This window comes from Microtus pennsylvanicus, chromosome 11 (genome assembly GCF_037038515.1).
Source record: "Microtus pennsylvanicus isolate mMicPen1 chromosome 11, mMicPen1.hap1, whole genome shotgun sequence".
Classification (NCBI taxonomy): domain Eukaryota; kingdom Metazoa; phylum Chordata; class Mammalia; order Rodentia; family Cricetidae; genus Microtus; species Microtus pennsylvanicus.
Window position 1 is genome coordinate 67953731 of NC_134589.1, and position 24189 is coordinate 67977919.

Here is a 24189-nt window from a genome sequence, read left to right on the forward strand (position 1 = left end):
CGCTACCTTTCTGGGCCTCCGGGCCTCACACCTACTATTTCTGGGTACCCTCTCCCTCATCTTCAGCTCCTGTCCTCTGCTCGCTTCTGGCCTGGCTGATCCAGAGCTGGTCTCAGACCAAAAGCTGGATAAGGTCAGTTTTGTTCGCGGTTTGAGATGTGTTCGAAGCTCTCTATCTGTTGCTAGGTCAGTCTATGGCTCAATGCTCTTAAGGAAAACCTCCCACCTTGGCTTGCAGGTGCTGTGATGAGACACTCTAAACTCAGTGGACTTTCTTACTATTTTTGGAGGGGGTGTAGTTGGTTGATGATGGTTGGGGAAAGACCATGTTTGAGTATGTATAAATGCCATGGCACTCATGTTGGGTCAAAGGACAACTTCTGAGAGCTGGCTCTCTCCTGGTAGAATCTGGAGTTTGAACTCAGGTTATCAGGTTTGTACAGAAAGCCCCTTTACTGCCTGAGTAGTCTCACTGGCCAAAGACCTAAGCTTTTGTGGTAGCGATTTGGTTGCCCAGGTAGTTAGCAATTGCTGGTGGTTAGTGGCGTGCCCTTCAGCTGGGCCAGACTGATATTCCAACAAGGACCTCTTCAACTCTGGTGAGCCAGGACTGCTGCAGTTTGTCAACAAACCCCTTCCCTTTTACCCCCAACCTGTGCAGACAACACAGGCCTGTAGGTGTAGTTTTGGATGTCAGCTTCAAAATAAGCACACAGAGACTTAATATTAATTATAAATGTTTGGCCAATAGCTCAGGCTTGTTACTAGCTAACTCTTACATTCTATTTTCTTATTTTGTTCGTTTGTTTTGTTTTTTTTCGAGACAGGGTTTCTCCCCATGTAACAAACCTGACTGTCCTGGAATTCACTCTAGACCGGGCTGGCCTTGAATTCACAGAGACCGTCTTACCTCTGCCTCCCAAGTGCTGGGGTTAAAGGCGTGTGCCACCACCACTCTGCTAGCTTTTACATATTAAATTAACCCATATTTCTTATCTACCCTCTACCACGTGACTCGATACCTTTGCTCAGTACAAGTTCATCTCCTCTGCTCCCTGTCTCCTCCTGATTCTGAGACTCCTCTTCTTCTTCTCTGTGCCCTCTTTTTTTCCTATAAGTCCTGCGTAACCTCTACCTGTCCAGCTATTGCCCAGTCAGCATCTTTACTAACCCAATCACAGTGACGCATACTCACAAAGTGTAAAGGAATGTCCCATAGATGCCTCTCTAAGAAAATTTATTAGAAAATAAACCACAATACTGTTTGCGTCTTAAGCTGCAGCATTCTGTCTTGACTCCTCCGCCTCCCGCCAGCTCTGACAGAGGGACTCGCCACCGCAAGAGGTGCCTGCGGGTCTTGGGCTCTTTTTTCCACGCTGTGACAGGGAGTGAACCACGCTGCGACAGGGAGTGAACCTAGGGTCTCACGCGTGTCAAGCAAGCACTCTGCAACCCAACTCTAACTGCAGTCTCCTCTTTAAATTAGTTTAGAATTTTGTTTATTTATGGGGGGGGTGTTCTGCTTGCATGTATGTCTGCACCAACTGTGTGCAAGTCGGAGGGTGTCAGATCCCCTGGGGCCAGAGTCACAGGTGGGTGTGAGCGGGACAATATGGATATTGGAGAAGGAACACAGGTCCTTTGGAAGAACAGCAAGTGATTTTAATTGCTGAGCCATCTCTCTGGCCCTTTCCAGCCCCTTTTTACATTTTATCATGAGGCAGAGTCTCCTAAGCTGCCCAGATTGGTGTTTAGCTCCATCCGTAGCCCAGATAGGCTTCGAACTTAAAATCTCCCTGCCTCAGCCTCCCATGTAGCTAGGATTACAGCAACATTACCACCAGGCCAGGTTTGAATACTGTAGTTTTTTGATTTGTTTTTTTTTGGGGGGGGGGGAGTTGTTGTTTTGTTTTTGTTGTTGTTGGGATTTTTCGTTTTTTTTTTTTCCAGAAGGGGGTTTCTTTGTGTAACAGCCCTGGCTGTCCTGGAGCTGTAGACCAGGATGGCCTTGAACTCACAGGGATCCACCTGCCTCTGCCTCTGCCTCTGGGGCCTCTGGAGTGCTGGGATTAAGGGTGTGCCACCACCGCCCTGCTGAATACTGCAGTTTGTAAGACCCATACATTAATTCCCAAATAATCACAAACTTGAGTAAGGCCCCAGGAGAACCCTGTGGGAAATATGTCCTGGGAAGGCCTAGTCTGAGGCCTCTCTAATCCCTCAAGGGAAAGCTCTCTCAATATAAAACATGGCCCCAGTGGACGGTGAGACTGAACAATACCCTCACCTCCACCACCTGTAACTAGATAGGGGTGGCAGGAAAAAGTGGCTTATTCAGAGGACAGATTCCTGGGGCCCAGGACAGTCTGGGAGAAAGGGGGTAATAACTGAAGTCGTTCCAGATGGTGTCCAGCTGTTCCTTAAGGAACCTGATTCGGTCGTCCAGGCTGCGCTGCTGGGATAGGATCCGGGCCTTGGCGGCCAGCAGCACACAATAGGAGCGCAGATGCTCTGCGGGCAGCTCCCGCTCCAACACCTGACGAAGGGCTTGCTCCCGCCGCGCTACGTGCTCTTTCAGCTCCTTAGCGTCCTCCTGCTGTCGCTGTAGAAGCCGCAGTCGCTGCAGCAGCGAGGCCTGGAACCACCGGGAGAGGGCGCAGTGAGCACCGTTGCTCCGGGAATTGTCCGGGCTGTAGACCGCAGGCCCTCCTAGCCCATCTCCTTCCCCCAGCCTCAGCCTCTTTTACCCTCTCATCAGGATCGCTGTCTGCGCCCACCCTGGCCAAGGCGAGGTTCACACGGGCCAGGCGGCTGCCCAGCAGCAACAGAAGACCAAGCACGCGCTCTAGATCAGTCATGAACTGACGGAATCGCTCCAGCTCCCGGGGTGTACAGGCTTGACTCACTGCAGCCTCCAGGTCTTCGTGACATTGGGTCCAGTCTGCAGCCTTACCCCGCAGTCTCTCCTGCTCAGTGTGAAGATCCTGGAGCATCTTCTGGAGAAGGTGGGCTAGTTCCACCTGGAGGAAGGGCCTAGGTATTCAAGAACTGGGCCAAACCCGGGAGTTTTCCCAGACACTAAGCTCCCCCACCACCCCAGCTTTCCCCACCACTCCCAACTCACTTTCTTGGCCTGAATGCTGTCTGGTTTTGGGAGTCCCTGGTCATTTGACTGGTCAGGCACAGGGTGAGGGTTAGAGTTTTCCGACCTTGATGCTTCCTGGGCAGTCAGCAGTTCCTGGGTGAAGGGGCTTCCACAGGACCTGAGGACAAAGCCAGAGTTCTCTGAGATTGTCTTCCCTAGTCTGCAGACTCAGAATCAGGAGTCCCTAGAGCCTGCCTGTGGCTCACCCTGCCTCCGAAGCTCCAGCGGTCTCCTCTCCTGCGTCCTCACAGGCTGGCCTCATCGCAGCCAAGACCTCGGCGGCGGCGGCGTTGGCAGGAAAGAGTCCATCCAGCAGACCCAGAGGAGGCTCTGGACCCGGCTGGGCAGCAAAAGTGTCACTCAAAGAAGGATCCAGTCTGGCTAGCTGCTGAACCAGCTCCTCAAAATGCCGACTGGGCCAGGTCGGCTTAAGACCAGGCTGGCCCCAGGTCAGGGAAGTGTGGTGAGGGAGACCTGAGGTCTCAGAGCCTAAAGGTTGCAGGACATCGACTGAGGGATGCTTGAGGGGATTGTTCTTTGTAGCTGTAGAGGGACCAGTGGTCAGCAGTCCAGTAGTGTCAAAGGTTGGGACGTCATTTGTAGTCCCAGGAGGGCTATGGCTTGTGGGTCTGGAGGAACCCTCAGAACCGTTCAGGCCTTGACAATTGTCTTCCGCTCCTGTGATCCCTGGGCCCTTGTGGAAGAGGTTCTCTGCCGAGGCTGTAATCTGGCCAGCTTTTTTAATTAGGTCATTTTCAGACCGCTGGTCAGAGGCGTGGAGATCCCTAGAAGTGAAAGAGCTACTGAATCAGAAAAGGAAGGCTCTGGCCCAGCTGACTTCTCAAGGGTGGCATGCCCCCATCCCCAACACCTGAACATTACCAGAGAGAGTTCCCCGCCCTCTGGCATTTTCTAGATGTTTCTGTGTGAGAAGAGTGTGTCCCTGTGCTTGGGGATTCACCTGGTTGGGAGCCCCTGGGGGGCACGAGATTCTTGAGGTGATGGTGTCTCAGCTTCTTTCAGGAACACATCGTCATCGGGGAGGGAGGGGTGCGGAGTAGACACCGAGATGGTCTCGGGGACCCCCTGACCAGAGTCAGCTGGGCTACTCTGGAGGATCTCTGCAGGACGCACCACTGCCGCCTCCTTCTGAGTCAAGAACCTAGAGGCAGGGACCCTACAAAGACCGTGAGAGAGGGCCTTCCCAGTGCACCATAGAAACAGTAGCACATGCAGTTTGCAAAAGACAGGAGTCTCGAACTGAGGGGGGTAGACTTTCTCATAATGACCAATCCGTTGTCAGCTTGACTGGATTTGGAATCTCCTAGGAGACCCGCCTGTGGCTGACCACCGTGAGGGGGTTTCCAGAGAAGTGTCACTGAGGAGGGAAGACCCGCCCCGAATGTGGGCAGTGCCATCCCATGGGCTGGGGTTCTGGACTGACCAATAAATTGGGAAAGGAGAAAGAGAGCTGAGCACCAGCATGAATCTGTTTTCCAGGAAGCCTCGTGCTCCCTGAATCCACACCTTCCCCGCCATGATGGACTCTACTCTCTTCAACCCTGAGCCCAAATAAGTATTTCTTCTCTAAGTCCCCTTCGTTAGGAATTTGGTCACGACAATAGGAAAAGTAATGAATATGGGACCCGTGATTCCTTTTTAAGCAAGAGCTGTGAAAGTTGACCCCAGACAACGCTGTCCCCAGAGAGTCCCATGTCTCTCACCTGGAAAACTTGATCTGAAGTAAAGGTCTGGGGGTTTCCGTCCTTTGAGGAACAGCCTAGAAAAGAGAACAGTGGCTTGAAATAGAGCTGTCTCCCAGATGCCGCCCTCCCCACCAGCCTTTATCTTCCATACCTGGACAGTGGCCAGAGTCCTTTCTGAACCCGTGCGGCGACCCATGACCTCGCCTGATATGCTCTGACTGCGACCCGCAGGCCTACAGGCACTGCGAAGATTCACGGACGGCGAGTCCAGCTCCACTGAGCTTAGGGACTGAGTCTCCTGCAGCAGCCTTTTGGACTTAGCGTGCGCCCCACGCTGCAACTCCTGGGTGGAACAAGCCTCTCTCAAGCCCTCACCCGTGGGTCCACCGCTCCAACCCACGCGATTCAGTTTGCCTGGCTCTGAGAAACAGCACATCCGCTGCTGGCTGGCCAGACGCCCCCGGCCAGGAACACCCAGCGGTCGGACCGCGGTGCGCGCCAGCTCCGCTTCTCCTGCCTCGTGGCTGCTAGAGGCAGAGCGCGAGTGCACCGTGGGTGGCCGCGTGGTGATCGCGGGCCGCAGACGCCCAGGCAGGCTCATGCGGAGCTCCTTTCGCTGGAAGGACGTCTCCCGCAGCACTCGTCGCTGCGCACCCTGCAGCCGCTGGCGGTAGGCGGCTCGTGAGGCTGGGGGGCTGGGCGGCTCAGCGGTGAGTGCACCAGCCTCAGCCTCGGCTGCCAACGCGTACAGCAGCGGGGTGTCCTGTCTGTTCAGGGATCCCGGGCTTCCTTGGACCTCTGGGGGCCGCGGGTCACTGTGCCCAGTGACTACTGGCTCGGGCCGCTGGGTAGTTGGAAGGACAGCGTCCCGCGGGGTAGGGGATCTGCTGCCCCAAACCACACGCACGTAGTCCCAGTCTAGGTAAGGGAGGATCTCGGTGCAAGGAGATGGTGTGTGCGTCTCCGGACCACCAGATGCCGCGGAGAAAGAGCTGTAGGCCGAGTCGGCGCGCGTGGACAGCCGTCGCAAGTCCAGGCTTCCAGTGGCTGAGGCCGGGGAGGTGCGGCCGCTCCCAGTACCCAGGGCCTCCATGGCTGTGCAGTTGGAGACTGGCGCTGGCAGGCCTGGTTGAAAGCTTTAGAAAAAAATACATGGGTTGTTGGGTGAATGGTTCAGGTAAGAATTAGGACAGCCTGCTGCCTCCTAAACCATAGAGAACCCGGGGCTTACATATCCACTCCCGGGTCCGTCGGTCCCTAGCTCTAGAATCTTCCTCCTACCCTTTAGTATGGTAGAGAAACTTCAGAAGTTGAGGTGGCTCGGGCAATAGGACTCATTGTAGAGCGCAATTCTAGGGGTTGAGATTCTCAGTTCTGACTCAATTGGCTCATTCCCTTGCCTTGGGGACTGGGCCTTCCCGAGTTGCACCTCTGCGCTGGCACCTCTAGCAATGCTGAGAATAGGCACATGCTCAAACCCCAGTCCCGCCCAGGCTGCTTCCTGGCCATTCTGTTGGCTTCTCTGTGTGATCTTTCCCTGATAAACAACGGATCAAGAATGTTCTGAGATCACAGAGAAGTCCAAAGAAGTAGGGGGGGGGGGCAAGGCAGGAGCAGGGTCAGCTTCACAGTCTCTGTCCACCTCCACCCACTCCGCGTCCTTTATGGTCCAGGTGTGTCATAAAAATACGCATCTTGATCCCCATCTCCCTATGTGCTTTTTACAGATGAGAACCCCGCGTTCTGAGGAGGAAGTGGTTGACCCAGAGGCACACACAGGTCCTAAGTGGCAGAGCCCCTGGCTGGAATCTAGGCATGCCTCCAAGCTCACTGCAGCCAAAATCAATTTCCTAGAGGCAAACCCTGCCCAAAGCCCTTGCCATGCCCCCCTTCCCCCAACAAAGCCCAAACTCAGAGAGGGAAATAAGTCACCTTTAAGTACCATAAATTCCAGAACAATAAACCGGGCGAGTCTGCAACTCTGTCTTCCATCTTGGACCACCCATGAGCTGACACTCACCTCCCTTAGGCTTTGCCAAGAGGCCTCAGCTTGGAGGTCTTGGGGTTCCTAGAGACCTCCACAGTGTCACTCGGTCCCCTACTCTGTAATTGTTTGCTATTTCCTCCTCCCATTCCCAGCCCTAAGCTTCCTGAGGACAGGTCCTGCCCTTATTTGTCACCCAGTGCCTGGCACCAGCTCTGGCTTGTAGTCAATGTTAAATAAATAGTTGCTGAATGGCAAGGGAAGGGTCAGAGGTGTGGGGAGCTGATGAAGGGGTGGAAGAAAAGGAAGAGGCTTCATGTTTTACAGCCCCTCTTCTCCCTTCCCTATTAGTCTTTTCTGGGGAAGGCGGCAGAATGGGTGAGGAGGCCCGGGCCGCCAGGACACAACCAGGTTACTCATGCATTATCAGGAAGAAACAGAGCCTGCAGGCAAGCAGGACTGGCTGGAAATCGATCCCTCCCCTGTGCCGGGAGGCAGAGCAAAGGGAAGGCCTGTGTGGCTGTGCTGTCTGGCTGAGAGCAGCATTGAGGCTTGGGGATCTATGGGGAAGTTTGTCTTCCTTGACCTGATTGGCTGGGGGGGGAGGGGTGCAGAGATTAGGGAGGCACACACCTGGCATGTGGTCCGAAAGCAGGCTTTTTCGAGCTTCCCAGACACTGGAATTCAGGGTCGTCCTACACTTGTCTCTCCGAGGTGCAGGCTACTTACTGTACATTGCTGGGAGTGAGTACAGGAGCATAAAGCCTTTCTATAGGGGAGAGGCAGGGGAGCCTTCACTAGCATAGGGCCAGACATCTTGATGTGGCCCAGTGAGACCAGCCCACAGGTTGAGAACCACTGCCTAAGAGGAGAGTCAACTCTTTTAAAAAGGTCTACCATAGCTGCTCAGACACCAGCTCTCTCATGCGCGCTCTCTCTCTCTTCCTAATTTTTCTTTTCTTTAAAAAGTTTTTTTTAGAGTTGGGCAGTAGTGGTGCTTTTCTTCAATCTCAGCACTCAGGAGGCAGAGGCAGGAGGATCTCTGTGAGTTCACAGCCAGCCTGGTCTACAGAGCTAGTTCCAGGAAAGTCAAGGCTACACAGAGAAACACTCTAGAAAAACTAAACAACAACAACAAAAAGAAGTGTGTGTGTGTGTATGTGTATGGACATGTGTGTACACGTGGAAGCCAGATGCAGATGTTGATGTCTGATTTCTTCCTCAATGTCCTTTTGCCTCCTTTTTTTTTTGATACAGGATCTCTCAATTATGTAACCCTGGATGTCCCAGAATTCTCTAAGTAAACCAGGATGCCCTTGAACTCATGGAGATCCACCTGCCTCTGCTTCCAAGTGTTGAGATTAAAGGCATGCACCACCAAGCTTGGTGCACCCTACTTTTTGAGACAGACTCTTTTACTGAACCTCATGTAGCTAGACTGACTGACCAGTGAGTTCCAGAAATCCCGTCTCTGCTTCACCCTCCACACCCAGCTGCAGTGCCCTGCTCTTTGCTTGGGTATTGGGGATTCGAACTCAGGTCCACATGCTTGTACAACAGGCACTTTACTAACTAAGCCATCCCCCTATTCTTTCTAAACCCAATTCATGGCTGGCATACACCACCCATGCCTGTTCATGGAATGCGAAGACATTTCCTTAGAGGAGGCTTCGAGGCTGGACAGATGACTTGGAGGTAAAGCGGCTGCCATGTCTGACAACTTGAGTTTGATCCTGGGGACACATGTGGGAGAAAGAACCGACTCCACATGCTTATTGTCACAGTGCATGCAGATTTCCTCTCTCCTCCCCTCCCCTCTCTCCTACATACAAATTCAAATAGATTTTTAAAAAAATTTTTTTTAAATAAAGAAACCATGAAGCAGGGCCTTGGTGGCGCACACCTTTAATCCCTGCACTCGGGAAGCAGAGGCAGGTGGATCTCTGTGAGTTGTGAGTCTGAGATCAGCCTGGTCTACAGAGTGAGTTCTGGGACAGCTAGCGCTACATAAGAAACTCTCTCTCTCTCTCTCTCTCTCTCTCTCTCTCTCTCTCTCTCTCTCTCTCTCTTTGAGAAGCCCTATCTCGAAACACCACCACCACCAAAAACAAAAACAGACAAACAAACAAAAATGAAACCATGAAAATTTATGTTAGTGAGCTTCTGACACAACAAAGGATTTCTAGTCACCAGGTAAAAATGGCTAACACAGCTGGAGAGAGGTGTTAAGAGCACTTGCTATGCTGGATGTGGTGGTGCACACCTTTAATCCCAGCGTTTGGGAAGCAGAGGCAGGTGGGTATCTATGAGTTTGAGATCAGCCTGGCCCACATAGTAAGTTCCAGACCAGTCAAGGCCTGTCTCAAAAATCAGACAGGCAGGCAAAAAAAAACCAAAAAGAGAACTTGTTGCTTTTGCAGAGGCTCCAGATTTGGTTCCCCAGCACCCCCATGGGAGTTAACAATCATCTGTATCCAGAATTCCAGGGGATCCCGTGCCCTCTTCTGGTCTCCATGGGCACCAGGATGCACGCGGTACACGTACATACATGTATGCAAAACACACGCATAAAGAATAAAAATATAAAAATAAATATTAAAAGCAAAACAAACAAAAATAACTTACAGGACAGAAAGGTGACTCATGGGGCAAAACTCTTCACTGTGCAGGCCTGACAACTTGAGTTGGATCTCCAGGACCCAGATGAGAAGTCAGATTCAGGGCTGGAGCGATGGCTCAGCAGTTCAGAGCACTGACTACTCTTACGAAGGACCTAGGTTTGATTCCCAGCACCCACATGATGGCTCACAACAAACTGTAACTCCAGTTCCAGATGACTCTACGCCTTCCAAAGGCTATTGCATTTGCTTGGGCACATATGCATAAAATAAAATGCTTTTAAAAAGTCAGATGTTGCAGGGCATATCTGTAATTTTGGCATACCAGTGGTGAAATGGGAAGGAGAAACAAGAGAACCAGCTGGAAGCTTGTAGAGCAGCTACCCTCAAATACATGACATAGCAGCAGAAACGAGAGACCGTGCCCTACTAAGGCGGAAAGTGACAATGGACTCTTGAAAGTTCCCCTCTGATTTCTGTAACTGCACTACGACACTTGTGCCCATACTAACACACACTTAAAGTAATTAATGAAAACATCAATGTATAATGAACCATTAAATGTGTACATCTGTGTGTTTTCTTATTGCTCCTAACTTGTCGCAAGGATGCTATTGCATTGGTGGCCCCAGCGGGTTTCTGTCCACGCAGGACTCCCATATTGTGCTCTTTGTAGAATCTGCTGTGCCACCAGGACCTCGGAGCATCAGCACAAGCAATAAGGAATGGCCATGCTTGTCCCCAGAGCAGGGGTTGCAGCATTGTCTGCTAGGGTCGTGGGGATGGGGGAAGGTACTTGTCACCTGAGCAAAGAATAAGTGAGCGTGCTCAGGACTCAGAGCTCGGGCTCTTGAGGGTGGAACACCAGACCAGGAGGATGAAATTCCAGAGACTGGACAAGACTGGCATTGGAGACTGGACAAGCTGTGCAGCGCTCATTCATTCCGGGCCATCTGAGCTTTCCTGTGGCCATGGCAAGTCTAGCGGTGATTGGGATATGGGCCTGGGGCTCTAGAGTAAAGGTGGACCCAGGCAAACAACCAGACCAAGAGCTTCAGTCAAAGCTTGTCAGGAAATTCGACGAAGACAGTTTTCAGTGGATAAAACCACACCGAGACAATGCATGGAAGACCAGGGCAACAGACGGGAGAGGTGCAGGGGAAAGGACAAGCTCAGAGCTCATCTGGAATGAAACTGTCCTTTCAAGGGCCACCTCCCATCTGACTTCCTGTGTGGACCTATGCAGGCCCCTTCTTGCCTCTGGCCTCCCCTTAGTACTGCGGGGGGCTGTAACTGCATGCCACCACCGACTCTTCTAGAATCAGAGCCCCCGGGGTTCAAGACCAGATCTTAAGTCCTCGCACCCCAGACTAGGTCTGACGGGTGAGCATTCTGGCAGACTCCTTGATCCTCTCTCTGCTCCTATTCTCCAAGGCCATATATGACACTGCACCCCTGTGCAACAACCGTTCTGCGACACAGCAGCTGGTCCCTGAAGCCCTGGGGCGGCCCCTACTGAGACCCTTCTTCCAGAGGGTGTTACAAAATACACAGGATTCCGCGTCACCTGGGTATAGGCAGTCCCTGGCATGGACAGAGCACATATCCAGGTTCAAATTCTAGGCAAACAAGGGCTCAAAAGGGGGTTGGATCCAAGCTCTGGGAACCACACTGTGGCGGCAGAGTCACATGCAGAGGCGAGAGAGGGAGCTTGAGAAACTAGGAGAGCGGATAGCCTCTGACCAGCGTATTTCTGGGCCTTTCCTGGGGTAACTCATGGTCCGAGAAGATTGGGAATTGAGAGGGACCAAGATTCTCCAGCAACCAAAGCTCAAGAACAGAGGGTCACCGGGCAGACGCCACTGTGTGCCGATTCCCTACAACAGCTGGGCCAGTTGAACCGGCTCTGCCCCTTACCAGGCCCAGAGTAAAGGTGCGCAGGGGCTTTACTCCGCTGGCGCAGCCGGACTGGACTCCAGGTCGGAAGGTCCAGACGGAACGACGGTCTGGACACTTCGAGGCCGCCCTGACCCTCCCTTCCTGGTCCTCCTCCTGCGGACTACATGGTGCTGCTCCCCTCACCCGGCCCCGCCGCATACCTGTAGCTCCAGCCCGAGACGCGCACCAGGGCGCCCGCGGCCGGCCGCACGGTGACATCCGAGCCCCGGGCTCCAGCTCCCAACGCCACCTCCAGGCTCCGGCCGCTGCAGGGGAGGCGCCACCTCCACCTCCGGCCAAGGGGGGCGGGAGCCTCGAGTGGCGGCGGGGCTCCGGGAGCCGCGCCCCTTCCTAGTGTGACTCTGAGCGTGGTCCCCAGTCCCGGGCCCCGGACCTCTTACCAAGGCTGAGAACCTGAGCGGGAGGGCGATCGCACTCGCTCCAAGCACTGCTGGATCTGCAGGCAAGTCTTCAGCACCCACAGTTTCTCCTCGGTGCGGAGGTCCAACTCGCCCCGAGCAGCTTCTTTCTTTCTTCCTTTCTTTCAACTATTAAAAAATTACGTTCGTTTATTTACTTACTTATTAGGTGTGAGTGTGCGTGCCTGCGTGTGTCTGTGTGTGTATGTGTGAAGGCTCCCATGTGGATGTCAGAGAACAACTTCAGTTCCTTCCTTCCACCCTGTGGAGTCCTGGGTGATCTGGCTTGGTGACATGAACCTTTATCCACTGGACCATCTCTCCTGGCCTGTTCTAAGCTCCGTGGAGAAAACAGAAGTGTCCCGGGGCTCTTGCCTTATGCTCTCTCTGTGTGTGCCTTAGATGGTAATGGCTGTGTCTCTGCTCAGACTCACATTTCCAAACCCCTGCTGCTGCCTGCTTGACCCCTTCCTCAGGCTCCCGTCTTTGTCTCCTTGCTTCCCACTTCTCCCTCTACCTGACCCAGACCTGACAGAGCCCTGGACATATGGGCCCACATCCGTGACTGGGAACACGCCTTCATTTGGGACCATCTCATCCCTAAAGAATGCTCTGCTAGGCCTTGAGAGATGGCTAAGTGGTTTAGATCACGTGTTGCTTTTGCAGAGGACCTAAGTTCTACTCCCAGCACCAAAGCAGTGGCTCACAGTCATTTGTAACTCCAGTTCTAGGGGATCCAACACCCTCTCCGGACCTCTGAGGGCACTAGGTATGTCCATGGTGCATATACATGCAGGTAAAACATCCCATGCTCATGAAATTAAAAAAATAAATAAAAGAATGTTCTATCTTCCTCTGCTCCTATGCTCTCTCTTGTCCGACGTTCCAAAGTCTGTGAGTGCCCACTCTGACAAGAACTGCTCTGTTCCTGAGAGGGGCTGGGGCCATGTGGTGAGCCCCTCCAGCTCCCCCACCTTGCTCTGACTTGGTCTGAGCATGTCTGGGGATAAGGCTGTGTCCCCCAATCTGGCATTTTAGAAAAAAAAAAGACTTATTTGTATAACTGGAAACCAGAATTCTGTCCAAGAGTCAGGGCTGCCAGCCCTGGGTCTAGACAGTCTGAGGCTTCTGTTCCCTGGTCTTCTAGAGATAGAGGAAACAGCCAAGGAGCCTAACTCCTGAGAACCAACTCTCTCTCTCTCTCTCTCTCTCTCTCTCTCTCTCTCTCTCTCTCTCTCCCTCCCTCCTTCCCTCCCTCTCTCCCTCCCTCCCCCCTTTCTCTTATATAGTGGCCTGGAGAGATGGCTCAGTGGTTAGGAGCATTTGCTGCCCTAACAGAGGACCTAGGTTTGGTTCCCAACTTCGACATGACAGTTCACTACAGTCTGTCACTCTAGTTCCAAGCCAGTCTGGACTATGTAAGAAGACCCTGTCTCACAAAAAAGAAAGTCTAGTTGTCTCTACCCTGCTGTAGCTCAGTGCTTTCTGAGGCTTGGGAGAGTTCTTCTCCAGAGTGTCCTATATGGACAGACTTAGCCAGGGGAGTCACAGAGCTTTGCTGACCAAGAAGTTGATGGGTGGGCAGTGGGGCAATGGGTCAGTGGGTCAAGCACTTGGCACGCAAGCATGTGTAGCTGAGTTTGGGTCCCCAGCATCTAGGGGAAAAGCCAGGTGCCACAGCACATGCTTGTTACCCTGTACTGGGGACATGGTGGTGGAGGGTGGAGGTGGTGGGAGTCTCTCTGTCTCTGTCTCTCTCTCTCTATATATGTATATACATATATATGTAATGTGTGTGTGTGTGTGTAATGTGTATGTGTGTAGATATGTGGATTCCTGGAGTTGGCAACTAGCCAAACAAAGTCTAGCCAAACAAAGAAAGCGATCCAGAAATAGCTCAACAAAATCATACTGTCCGTATTTTTTTATTCTGTGATTATGTTAATATTCATGTGAATAGTGCCAGTTTACAAAGTTGAGTGCAAAAGCCCACAGAGGCCAAAAGATGGCATCAGATCCCCTGGAGCTGGAGTTGCAGGCAGCTGTAAAATGACCGATGTGGGCGCTTGGAGCTGAGCCTGGGTCCTCCGGCACAGAAGTAGATGATCTTAACTTCTGAACCATCTTTCCTGACAAATGTCTATTTTTGAAATTCCAACAAAACATGGATCACTGTGTGTATCCAAATATCCTCTTAGACTGTAAGTACTCCTTCGGGGCACATTTGTTTACTTTTTGTTTCATTCGAGAAACACTCTCAGGACCTTGTTGGCCTTGATTTCACAATTTTCATGCCTCAGCTTCCCAAGGGCTAAGCCACGGACGTGAGGGCAATTGGCTGTGACATCTGTCATCCTATTGACCGCCAGGGTTGATTCAGCTGACCTAGCAGGCTAGGCAGGGATTCCCATCCTCCGTGTATGTCCCTTCCTCACACAGATGGGGGCCAATCTTTGACCAAGGATATGAGCAACTTCACTTGCCCCCTAGAACCTCCAGACAAGCTTCCAAGTGCTGAGCCACCATGCCCAGCTGTTTGCACACCACACACACACACACACACAGACACACACAGACACACACAATTTGTTGTTATCTGTTTTTCCAAGATGGGGTTTCTCTATGTAGTTCTGGCTGTCTTGGAACTCACTATGTAGACCAGGCTGGCCTCTTCTGCTTCCCATGTACTGGGATTTAAGGTATGTGCCAGTACACTTGGCTTGGGACCACATTTTTTTAAATTTCTATTTTATTTTTTGTGTATGGGTGTTTTGCCTGAATGGATGTCTATGCCATATGTGTGCTGTGGTGTCTGTGGATGCCAGGGGGGAAAAAAAGCATCAGATCCCCTGGAACTGAAGTTACAGACAGCTTGTGACTCACCAAGTGGGTGCTTAGAATTGAACCCATGTCCTCTGGAAAAGCGGCCAGGGCTATTCATTGTTGAGCCATCCGTTGTGCTGGGATCAGATGGGTTTGCCACCAAACCCAACTCTGCTCTTTACAAATTATTATAAATTTTTAAATGTATTTGGGGGACTGTGTACATGTGGAGGTCAGAGATCCATCTTGGATGCGGTTCCTCAGGAGCCATCTACCTAATTTTCTGAGACAATGTCTCTCTCTGAGTCCTGGAGCTCAATGATTAGTTCAGGTTAGCTGGCTAGCAAACCCCAGGGATCTACTGCCCCCGCCCCTTCACTACTGCGATTACCAGCATGAACCACCACATCAAGCTTTGTGTGTGGGTGCCGGAGATCAAACCCGAGTCCTCATGCTTGCATAGCAAGCGCTTTACCCACCGAACCATCTCTTTGCTTTTGAATTACACACTCAAGCCACTAAAGTTATCCAAAGAGAGGACTTTGGCCATTCGAAAGGAACAGAGAGAGAATGGAGCTTGCCATCCTCTACGGGGGAAAGCTTGGTGAAGGCTGGCAGTCCTTCCTTTCAGACCACTGTTGCAAAGACGGAGTGCGGCTTTCCTCCTGAACGCCTGCATTTCACCTTTGCCCTACAGATGCTCTTCCATTTGAGCCTAACAGTCTAACAGTCAGCTTTCCTCCTCCAGCCAGACTCACAGCCCCAGGCCTGGGGTCTTCCTGGTCTGTCCTCATTTTTACATTATCTACAGGCCTTTGCACAAAAGAAGATACACGAGGTGAATGAACACAGGCATCTGTCTTCTGCCAGCTCCATGGGATCCAACTTTCTTTCTCTGGTCTTTTGGCACTAAGATGAAATTCATATCCCCTACAGTTCATTTTGGTTCTCAAAATTAGAAACTAACTTAGAGACTGGGGAATGTGGCTCAGTTGGTAAAGTGATTGCCTAGCATGCCTGAGGTTCTGGGTTCCATTCCCAGCATTACTTGAAGTCGGGTATGGTGACACAAACCTGTACTGCTAGCATAATGGAGGAGAGGGCAGGAGGACCAAAAGTTCACGGTCACTTATAAAATGTTTGAGGCCAGCCTGGATGGGATACATGAGACTCTGCTTCAAAAGAAAGAGAGAGAGAGAGAGAGAGAGAGAGAGAGAGAGAGAGAGAGAGAGAGAAGCTTAGTGTGCTGACACACACTTTTAATCCCAACTCAGGAGGCAGAGGCAAGTGAACCTCTATGAGTTCAAGGCCAGTCTGTTCCAGACCAACCAAGGTTACATGATAAGACCTTGTCTCAATGCCAGCCCTCTCAAAAGAAGGGAAACTAAGTCAGATCTGAACTGAACTGCATCTGTATCCTGAGACGATTTTCTCCCATCCCGGATGGTCAAGCTGCTCAGTTGCATTTGGGCTCTACAAAGAGATGAGGTCATGTCCTCAGAGCCCTCTGCTAACGCCGTTCTTCTGTTCCAGCTAACACTCTCAGGCCTCTGCTGCGGAGGACTCAGATCACCAGGAACATCGATCCAGGTCTGGAGCTCTGGCCCGAGGCTGTGCATGAGAGCTGTGTGCTGGACTTTGGCACAGAACTGCGGGACAGCATGCCATGTGCATGCCAGGCGCATGTGGGGTGAATTTCGGTTGTTGGTTCTGGAAACAGAGCCTAGAGGCTCCTGGGTTCACCGGGAAAACCTTTCTGCTTTTAACCCCAGGGCCTGCCCAGTTAGTCACACTTCACTCTTGAAACCTAGGTGTGAATATGTTGACTTACATCATTATCCACATGTTTTTTGCTTTTTGGTTTTGGTTTTTGTTTTTTAGGTAGTGCTGGCCTTGAGCCTTCTTTCTTTTTCATTTCTTTTCTTTATTTGTTTTGTTTTTTGAGACAGTGATTCACTGTAATTTTGTCTGTCTTGGAACTCACTCTGTAGACCAGGCTGGGCTCAAACTCACAGATCAACCTGTCTCTACCTCTCAAGTGCTGGGATTTAAGGTGTACATCACCACTACTCAGCAGGCCTTGAACTTTCTTTGTAGCCAGAGATGACTTTGAACTTTGAATCCTTCTGCCTCCACTGGAACTACAGATGTAAGATACCACACCCCATTTATATTAAGCTGGAAATAAATCCCAGGCTTCATGCATGCAGGCAAGAATTCTACAACAGATCTACATTCCAGGGAATATTTTTTTAAAATTCTGCAGTCCCAGGAGTAACTGTGAACACACACACACACACACACACATCATAGAGAAAAAGAGTCTAATTAGTATCTTTTGGACTTGAAGAAGAACAAACTATAAACTGGGTGTGTTGACACACACTTTAATCCAACACACTGGGAGACAGGCAGGGGGATCTCTGTGAGTTTGAGGTCAGCCTGGTCTACACAGTAAGTTTCAGGACAACCAGGGAGACAGACCCTGTCTTAACCACCACCCCCATACACACACAAAAGCAAAAAAATAAAACAAGGTCACACATCACTATTGACTCTCCTGGCAAATCACCTAGCAAGACAAAAGGGGAATGTATGTGTGAACCGGGAAACATGAAGGAATTCTGGTACAAAGAGCAGTTGGCCCCAGCTACGCAGACAGCAAAGATGGAGCCCCAGACAAGTTCATTGCTCAACCTTGATTCCTCACGATAGAGCAGGGACACCTAGGTGCTTTGTCTATAACTCAGTGTCCCAGGGCTAGGAAAGCCAGAGCCACAGAAAAGCACACGTCATTTGAATGCCAGCAGCTGTCTGACTCCGGAAATTACCCCAGCATTCCTGACCTCCACTTCCTCATTGGTAAAACAGAGAGCCTGCTACATACCTGCTGGGCAAAGATGGACTAGGATATGCACACAGGTCTCCAGGTCTTCAGGTCTCCAGGTCTCCAGGTCTACGCTCTCAGTAGGCCATGAGTTAAGGTGTTGCGCACTCCCTACACAGCCTAACATCAGTCCTGGGGCAGAGTCCTATCTGGGTTCTGGTTCACACAAGAGGGTCTTCTGTAGGGCCTGCCCAGCTTTGCCCCCAGCCTGATCCCCAACAGGGCCGAGCACCTCATTTTCAGTGAGATTGCAGATTGTGTAAGTACTGGGGAGACAGTGCCTCTCCTCCTACCCCAGTCTACCAACCCGATGCTTCTGCCAGAAGAGGGCCTCTCGGTGATGCGGCATGGTGATGCAGGGACAGGTGAGAAGCTCTCAGAGAAGGGTCTTCTCCTGCTGTTCCTGCACAGCTGTCCTCTGTCATTGGCTGTTTTCAGGGCCTTGCTCTCTAGCCTTCTGGTCAATTCCGTGAGCCACCAGAATTTAAGCACCATGTTCCTTCTGGGAATGAGGCTGACAGAGCTGGCTGCTTGCTTTCTGACTATGATGATTTCTTGGCTGAAATGAAGATAGCTTCTAATGCTGGGGTGCCCGTGTTAGGAGGAGGAACATGAGCCAGATTGTGGTATGCAGAGCTATGAATTCCCTGGGGCAAGCGGCGTGAGGGGGAGGCATGTGCCCCAGAAGCCCTGGGTTCAGGTAGGTTTCCTGTCCTTTGATGCGGCTGCAAACCCTTTAACAATTCTTACACAACCTCAAAACGTGCAACTCGGGAAACAGGATAAAGCCGGGGGCCAGCAGAACACCAGGAGGGCAAGTTCCTGGTTCAAAGTCATAAACACACGCTATAAAAAAATGAAAACAAGATTTCCCTTGATAAACACCAAATTCAAAGGCAAGAAAATGTGGATAGCGCTGGCTTTTTCCTACCCAGGCACCAAGGAAGGTTCCCTTAGACTCCGCCTTTTCTTCTTACATTAATGCGAGCCAAGAGACTAAGCCGATGTGGCCAGGGTAGGCCTGTATGGAGACTCAGCACGACAGGCTACCATGCCATAGCTGCCTGGCCTGGCTGTGGGCTAAACTTCCTTTTCCCTTCCCTCCTCCATTGCAAACAGTGACTGTAATGACCGATCATGACACTGAGTTACACAATTCCCAGCCAAGCTTTGCCTTCTCCATGGACTCTTTCTTCGGATCCCTAAGTAGGAGCCTAGCTCCCGGGTCCCCAGGACACTCTATGGCTTAAATGATAACTGTCCCAACAGGCTCAGGGGTTTGAGCACTTGCTCCGCAACGGGCGGCACTGTTGGGGAAGATCGCGGAACCATTAGGAGTGGAGCCTCACCGGAGAAGTATGGAGGAAGTGTGTCGTGGGGGCACTGTGAGACCAGCCCCTATTTCCTGTTCTCTCTTGATGTGGGGAGGGGATAAAATGTGACAAGCCCTTTCCTGCTCCTGCCATCCACCATGCCTTCTGGCCAGCATGGAATGGATCCCCTTGAATGATGAGGCAGAATAAATTCTTCCTTTCTGATATTGCTTTTATAAGGTATTTTTAAAAAGATTTATTTACTTAATGTACGCTGGTGTTTTGCCTGTATATACTCTGTGTGAGGGTTTCAGATCCCCTAGAACTAGAATTATAGATAGCTGTGAGCTGCTATGTGGGTGCTGGGAATTGAACCCAGGTCCTCTAGTCTAGAAGAAAAGCTAGTGCTTTTAAACCGCTGAGCCATCTCTCCAGCCCCTTCTGTCTGGTATTTTTTCATAGCAATAAGAAAGGAAGGAAAGCTGCCATATCGGCGACCACATGGTCATTCCTTCAGTTGTCTGTCTTGTTAGAAAACACTTCAAAGAACAACAGATGTGTCTGGCAGGACCAGGCTGGGAAACGGGATCAGTGCTTGTTGTATGGATGTGTGTGGACCATCGCCCCATGAGAAGGGCAGCATTCTGTGGGTTCACAGTTGGTAATAACGCTGCAGAGATAGCTTTGGCGGCTCAGACGCTATGATAGGCATATGTGTACCTGTATACATGTGTCACAGGGAGCATGAAGGGAAGTCCATACAGTGTTTCAGGCACCAAGGAGAAGCGCATGAATTGAATATATGAACTGTTTAGCCAGCAAGCAACTATTGAGGCCTGTGGACTGAGAGGGAATGTGAGGAGCAGAAGACACACGTCCCAACACCTGCCCCCAATGTCAACAGCAGTTTTCTCTCCACTGGGAACCATGAGCACTAATGCTCTCTACCCTGGCACCAGCCTATATGAAGACCCTAGTGTGCCTCTGCCCATAGACTCCTCAAGGGGGAACATGCTTTTAAAAAAATTACTTAACTAGATCGGGCGGTGGTGGCGCACGCCTCGCCTTTAATCCCAGCACTCGGGAGATAGAGGCAGGCGGATCTCTGTGAGTTCGAGACCAGCCTGGTCTACAAGAGCTAGTTCCAGGACAGGCTCCAAAACCACAGAGAAACCCTGTCTTGAAAAACCAAAAAAAAAATTACTTAGCTAGTTATTAGTATTATTGTTGTTGAGACAGGGTCTCACTATGTGGCCTTGGGTAGCCTGGAACTTAACATGTAGACCAAGCTAGCTTTGAAGTAGTGGAGATTTGCCTCCTTCTACCTCTCACGTGCTCAGATTGAAGGCATATACCACCATGCCTGACTGGTACCGCTTATTTATTAGTATTATGATGATGATGATTATGATTATTTTGAGACAGGATCTCACCCTGTAGGTCTGGCTGTCCTGGAACTCACTATGTAGACCAGGCTGACCTTGAACACACAGAGATTTGTCTGCACCTGCCTTCCGTGTGCTAGGACTAAGGCCTGTGCCAGTACACCCATCTAAGATGACATTTAAAAATTTTTATTTTATTTTATATGTGCATGTGCTTTGCCTACATGTATGCCTATGCCCCATGTATCTGCCTAGTGCCCATGGAGGTCAAAAAAAGGCCTCAGATCTCCTGGAACTGGAGTTACAGCTGTCTTGTGAGTCACCATGTGGGTGCTTGGGATTGAGCCCATGTCCTCTGGAAAAGCAGCCAGCACTCTTAATTGCTGAGCCATCTTTTTAGCACCTGGGAACAAACTTTTAACGCAACATTTGATCATGGGATGGCTATTTACTTCAGGTCTCCACAATTCTCTCTCTCTCTCTTTCTTTTTTTTTTAAAGATTTATTTATTTATTATGTATACACTATTCTGTCTGCTTGGATGCCTACAGTCAGGAGAAGGGCACCAGATATCATTACAGATGGTTGTGAGCCACCATGTGGTTGCTGGGAATTGAACTCAGGACCTCTGGAAGAGCAGCCAGTGCTCTTAACCTCTGAGCCATCTCCCCAGCTCCCTCTCTCTCTCTTTCTTGTTTCGTTCTTTGAGACAGGGTTTCTTTGTGTATGGAGCCTGTCCTGGAACCCACTCTGTAGACCAGGCTGACCTTGAATTTATAGAGATCTGCCTGCCTCTGTCTCCCGAGTGCTGGGATTAAAGGTCTGTGCTGCTACCGCTCAGCCACAACTCTTTTTCTTTTTGTTTGTTTCAAGGTTTCCTTTTTCCTTGGTGTGTGTATGTGTGTGTGAAGGTGTGCGTGTGTGTGTGTGTGTGTGGGCCAAGGTCAGAGGTAAAAAATCTGGTGTCTTCTTCAAGCATTCTCTATCTTATATTTTTAAAGATGAAGCTATTCTGGCATGTGTGTATAAATGTCTTGCCTCCACGAATGTACGTACGCCACATACTTGGCTGGGGCTTACAGAAATCAGAAGAGAGTTGGGTCCCATGGAAGTTTCAGGCTACTGAGACCATGTGGGTCCTGGGAACCAAACTCAGAATCTCTGGAAGAGCTCACTGACTCAACTAGCTGAGCTGGCGCGCAAGCGAGAGTGACCCCAATGTCCCCCCCTTCCCGGTACTAGGATTATAGATGCTCAGTGACTGCAGGAATCCCATCCCAGGTCACTTAGCTCCAGCCCACTGCGAGTTGAGTTCTGAGACAACGGTCTACGATGTAGCACTGGCTGGCCTGGAGCTCACAGAGTCTGCCTGGTTACAACTTAAGAGGAGGGGAGCGTACTAGGATAGCAATGAATGTAGAGTGCATGCATTTTCTTTTTTTTTTTAAATATTTATTTATTATGTATACAATATTCTGTCTGTGCATATGCCTGCAGGCCAGAAGGGGGCACCAGACCCCATTACAGATGGTTGTGAGCCACCATATGGTTGCCGGGAATTGAACTCAGGACCTTTGGAAGAGCAGGCAATGCTCTTAACCTCTGAGCCACCTCTCCAGCCCGAGTGCATGCATTTTCGAAGGTGCTGGCTGCTCCACCATGGACTCAACGGGGTGGAGTTGAGAATGAATCAGATGAAGAAGTGATATTGTGTAGCCTTGTGAAATACAGTGGGACTAGACATGTATCTTTAATTAAACTAATAGACACATTTATAAAAGTAAAGGGCTGGGGATATATCTCAATGTTTATCTACCGTATGCAAAGCCCTGGGCTTAGCCCATAGCAACACACACGCACGTACACACATGCATACTCTCTCTCTCTCTCTCTCTCTCTCTCTCTCTCTCACACACACACACACACACACACACACACACACACACACACACACCAGGTAAGATTAATTTCAATATATCAAGAGCTGGAGCCATAGCTCGGTTGGTAGAGTGCCTGTTTAGCATGCACAAGATCCTGGGTTTGGTCCGGTCCCCAACATAACATAAAATCGGGCATGATAGTACACACCAACAACCCAGCACTTAAGAAATGGTGGCAGAGAGGATCTGAAGTTCAAAGTCATCCTCAGCTACAGAGAGTCTCAGGTTAGCCTATTCTCCCTGTTGTGACAGAATATATGGCAGAGGGCTGAAGGGACTGCTCAGCAGTTAGAAGCACTGCCTACCCTCACGGAGGACTCAGATCCGTTTCCGAGTATCCTCACCGGAAAGCTCGCTCACTACCTGGAACTCCAGCTCCATTGGTTCTGACTCTGTCTTCTTGCTTCTGTCCGGGAAAGTCTGTGCTGCAACTCCGCAAATCAGGGCATGATTGCACAAGCTGCCAGCACTGCCACAGTCTGTGTTTGCTCTTTGTTCATGCTCCCTTGACCCAGTGCCTACGAAAGACTTATAATGAACCGAAGCAAGACTCAATGCCTGGATGCACATAGGACACATATAGTCAAGTGTCTCTTTCTCTCTCTCTCTCTCTCTCTCTCTCTCTCTCTCTCTCTCTCTCTCTCTCACTCTCTCTCTCTCTCTCTCTCTTTCTCTCTCTCTCTCTCATACACACACAAACACACACACAGAGAGACGTGCGCGTGCATGCAAATAAAGACAAATATGTTTTTAGTGGAGGAGACAAAGAGATAAGAAGGGAAAGGAAAAAAATAACTCTTTAAGACAAGGTCTTGATAAATTGGCGAGACATCCACGAACTTGCCATCCTCCTGCCTCAGTGTCCTAGGTAACTAGTTACATTTTACATGCCAAGGCTCATTGAATCCTCTTACAATCCCATGAAACAGATAAGATGAAAGAGTTCAGAAAGGTCCACTCATTTGTCCCACGTTCCAGCCAGGATCCCCAAAGCTGGTGTTTTTAGCTCACCTCCTCCCTGGGACCTGTCCTTTCCCAAGCTCGTCGTGTGACTGCAGTACATGGTCAGAGACCAAGCCTTGCTCTTCTGGCAGGCATTTTTGCTGATACAGAGGAGTCATGGGCCCTTCAGGCCCAGGAAGTGCTCAACGTGCACTGAGTCAATCCCTAAGACTGTCACCTTTGTCTCCTCCAGTCCTTTACACGTATTTCACAGGCACTGGCCAAGGGCAGGAGCACAATGCAAACTTGCAATGCTGATGGTTCGTGCAAGCCTGCACTGATGTCCAAAGTTGCGGCACAGACCTTCCTGACTCCCCTCTGACCAGCAAACTGTTAAACCTGCTTCCATTTTTTATTTATCTCTCTTTCCCACTTCGTGTGTGTGTGTGTGTGTGTGTGTGATATGCATGTGTGTGCATACATGTGTAAGAGTGTCTGTGATCTAGTGCATGTACAGGCCCTGAGGTTGATGTCAAGAACAATTTTCAATGACTAGTTTACCTTATTAATTGAGGCAGGGTCTCTCAATCAAAGCCAGAGCCTGAGTATATGACTCGTCTTACTAGCCAGCTTGCTCTGCGGATCCCTTGTCTCTGCCTTCTAAGCCTGGAGTTACAGCTACTGCTTACTCAGGATTTTATGGAGGTTTCTGGGGGATCCAAGCTCTGGTCTTCAACCTTGCATGGCAAGCACTTTGCTGAGATGTCTCTCCAGCCCCCCTCCCCCTTTCTTGAGGCAGGGTCTCTCTACATAGTTTTGGATGTCCTGACTCACTTGGTAGATCAGGCTGACCTTGAACTCACAGATTTCTACCTGCTTCTGTCTCCCTAGTGCTGGGACTAAAGGTGTGTACCTCATGTCAGCAAGAGGACAAGTTTTGGGCTCTCTTCTACCTGTCCATGGTTTCTGGGAACCCAATGCAGGAGTGCACTTTTACACACTGAGCCATCTTGCCAGCCCATGAATATAAATTCACTGTTCTCACATTAACTAGAAGAACATCTGGCCAGGCGGTGGTGGCACACGCCT

General features: G+C 50.5%; 1 protein-coding gene across 3 annotated transcripts; it reads right to left on the reverse strand.

Annotated features, from left to right (window-relative positions):
- Positions 1-1221: 1221 nt before the first annotated feature.
- On the reverse strand, positions 1222-11708 carry Shroom1 (shroom family member 1). 3 transcript variants are annotated; one of them, XM_075992654.1, is made up of 8 exons: positions 11553-11708; positions 5003-5987; positions 4870-4925; positions 4107-4322; positions 3352-3930; positions 3125-3263; positions 2748-3020; positions 1222-2635 (listed from the first exon to the last, which is right to left on the reverse strand). In XM_075992654.1, exons 2-8 carry the CDS (start codon positions 5942-5944, stop codon positions 2303-2305), a joined length of 2538 nt encoding a protein of 845 aa, XP_075848769.1. In that variant the 5' UTR covers positions 5945-5987; positions 11553-11708; the 3' UTR covers positions 1222-2302. The 3 variants fall into 3 exon arrangements, with proteins under 3 accessions (XP_075848769.1, XP_075848770.1, XP_075848771.1); XM_075992655.1 differs by having other exon boundaries at positions 1889-2635; positions 4107-4307; positions 11553-11650; XM_075992656.1 differs by lacking the exon at positions 4107-4322 and having other exon boundaries at positions 1889-2635; positions 11553-11650.
- Between the last annotated feature and the right edge of the window lie 12481 nt (positions 11709-24189).

Bases quoted from the DNA above. Each gene is read 5' to 3' on its own strand.
- Shroom1 (XM_075992654.1), bottom strand. From the start codon at position 5,944: ATGGAGGCCCTGGGTACTGGGAGCGGCCGCACCTCCCCGGCCTCAGCC. The intron at 4,926-5,002 runs GTATGGAAGATA...TCTCTTTTCTAG, and splicing joins GGACTCTGGCCACTGTCCAG to GCTGTTCCTCAAAGGACGGA. The intron at 4,323-4,869 runs GTGAGAGACATG...CGGTCTTTGTAG, and splicing joins CTTCAGATCAAGTTTTCCAG to GGTCCCTGCCTCTAGGTTCT.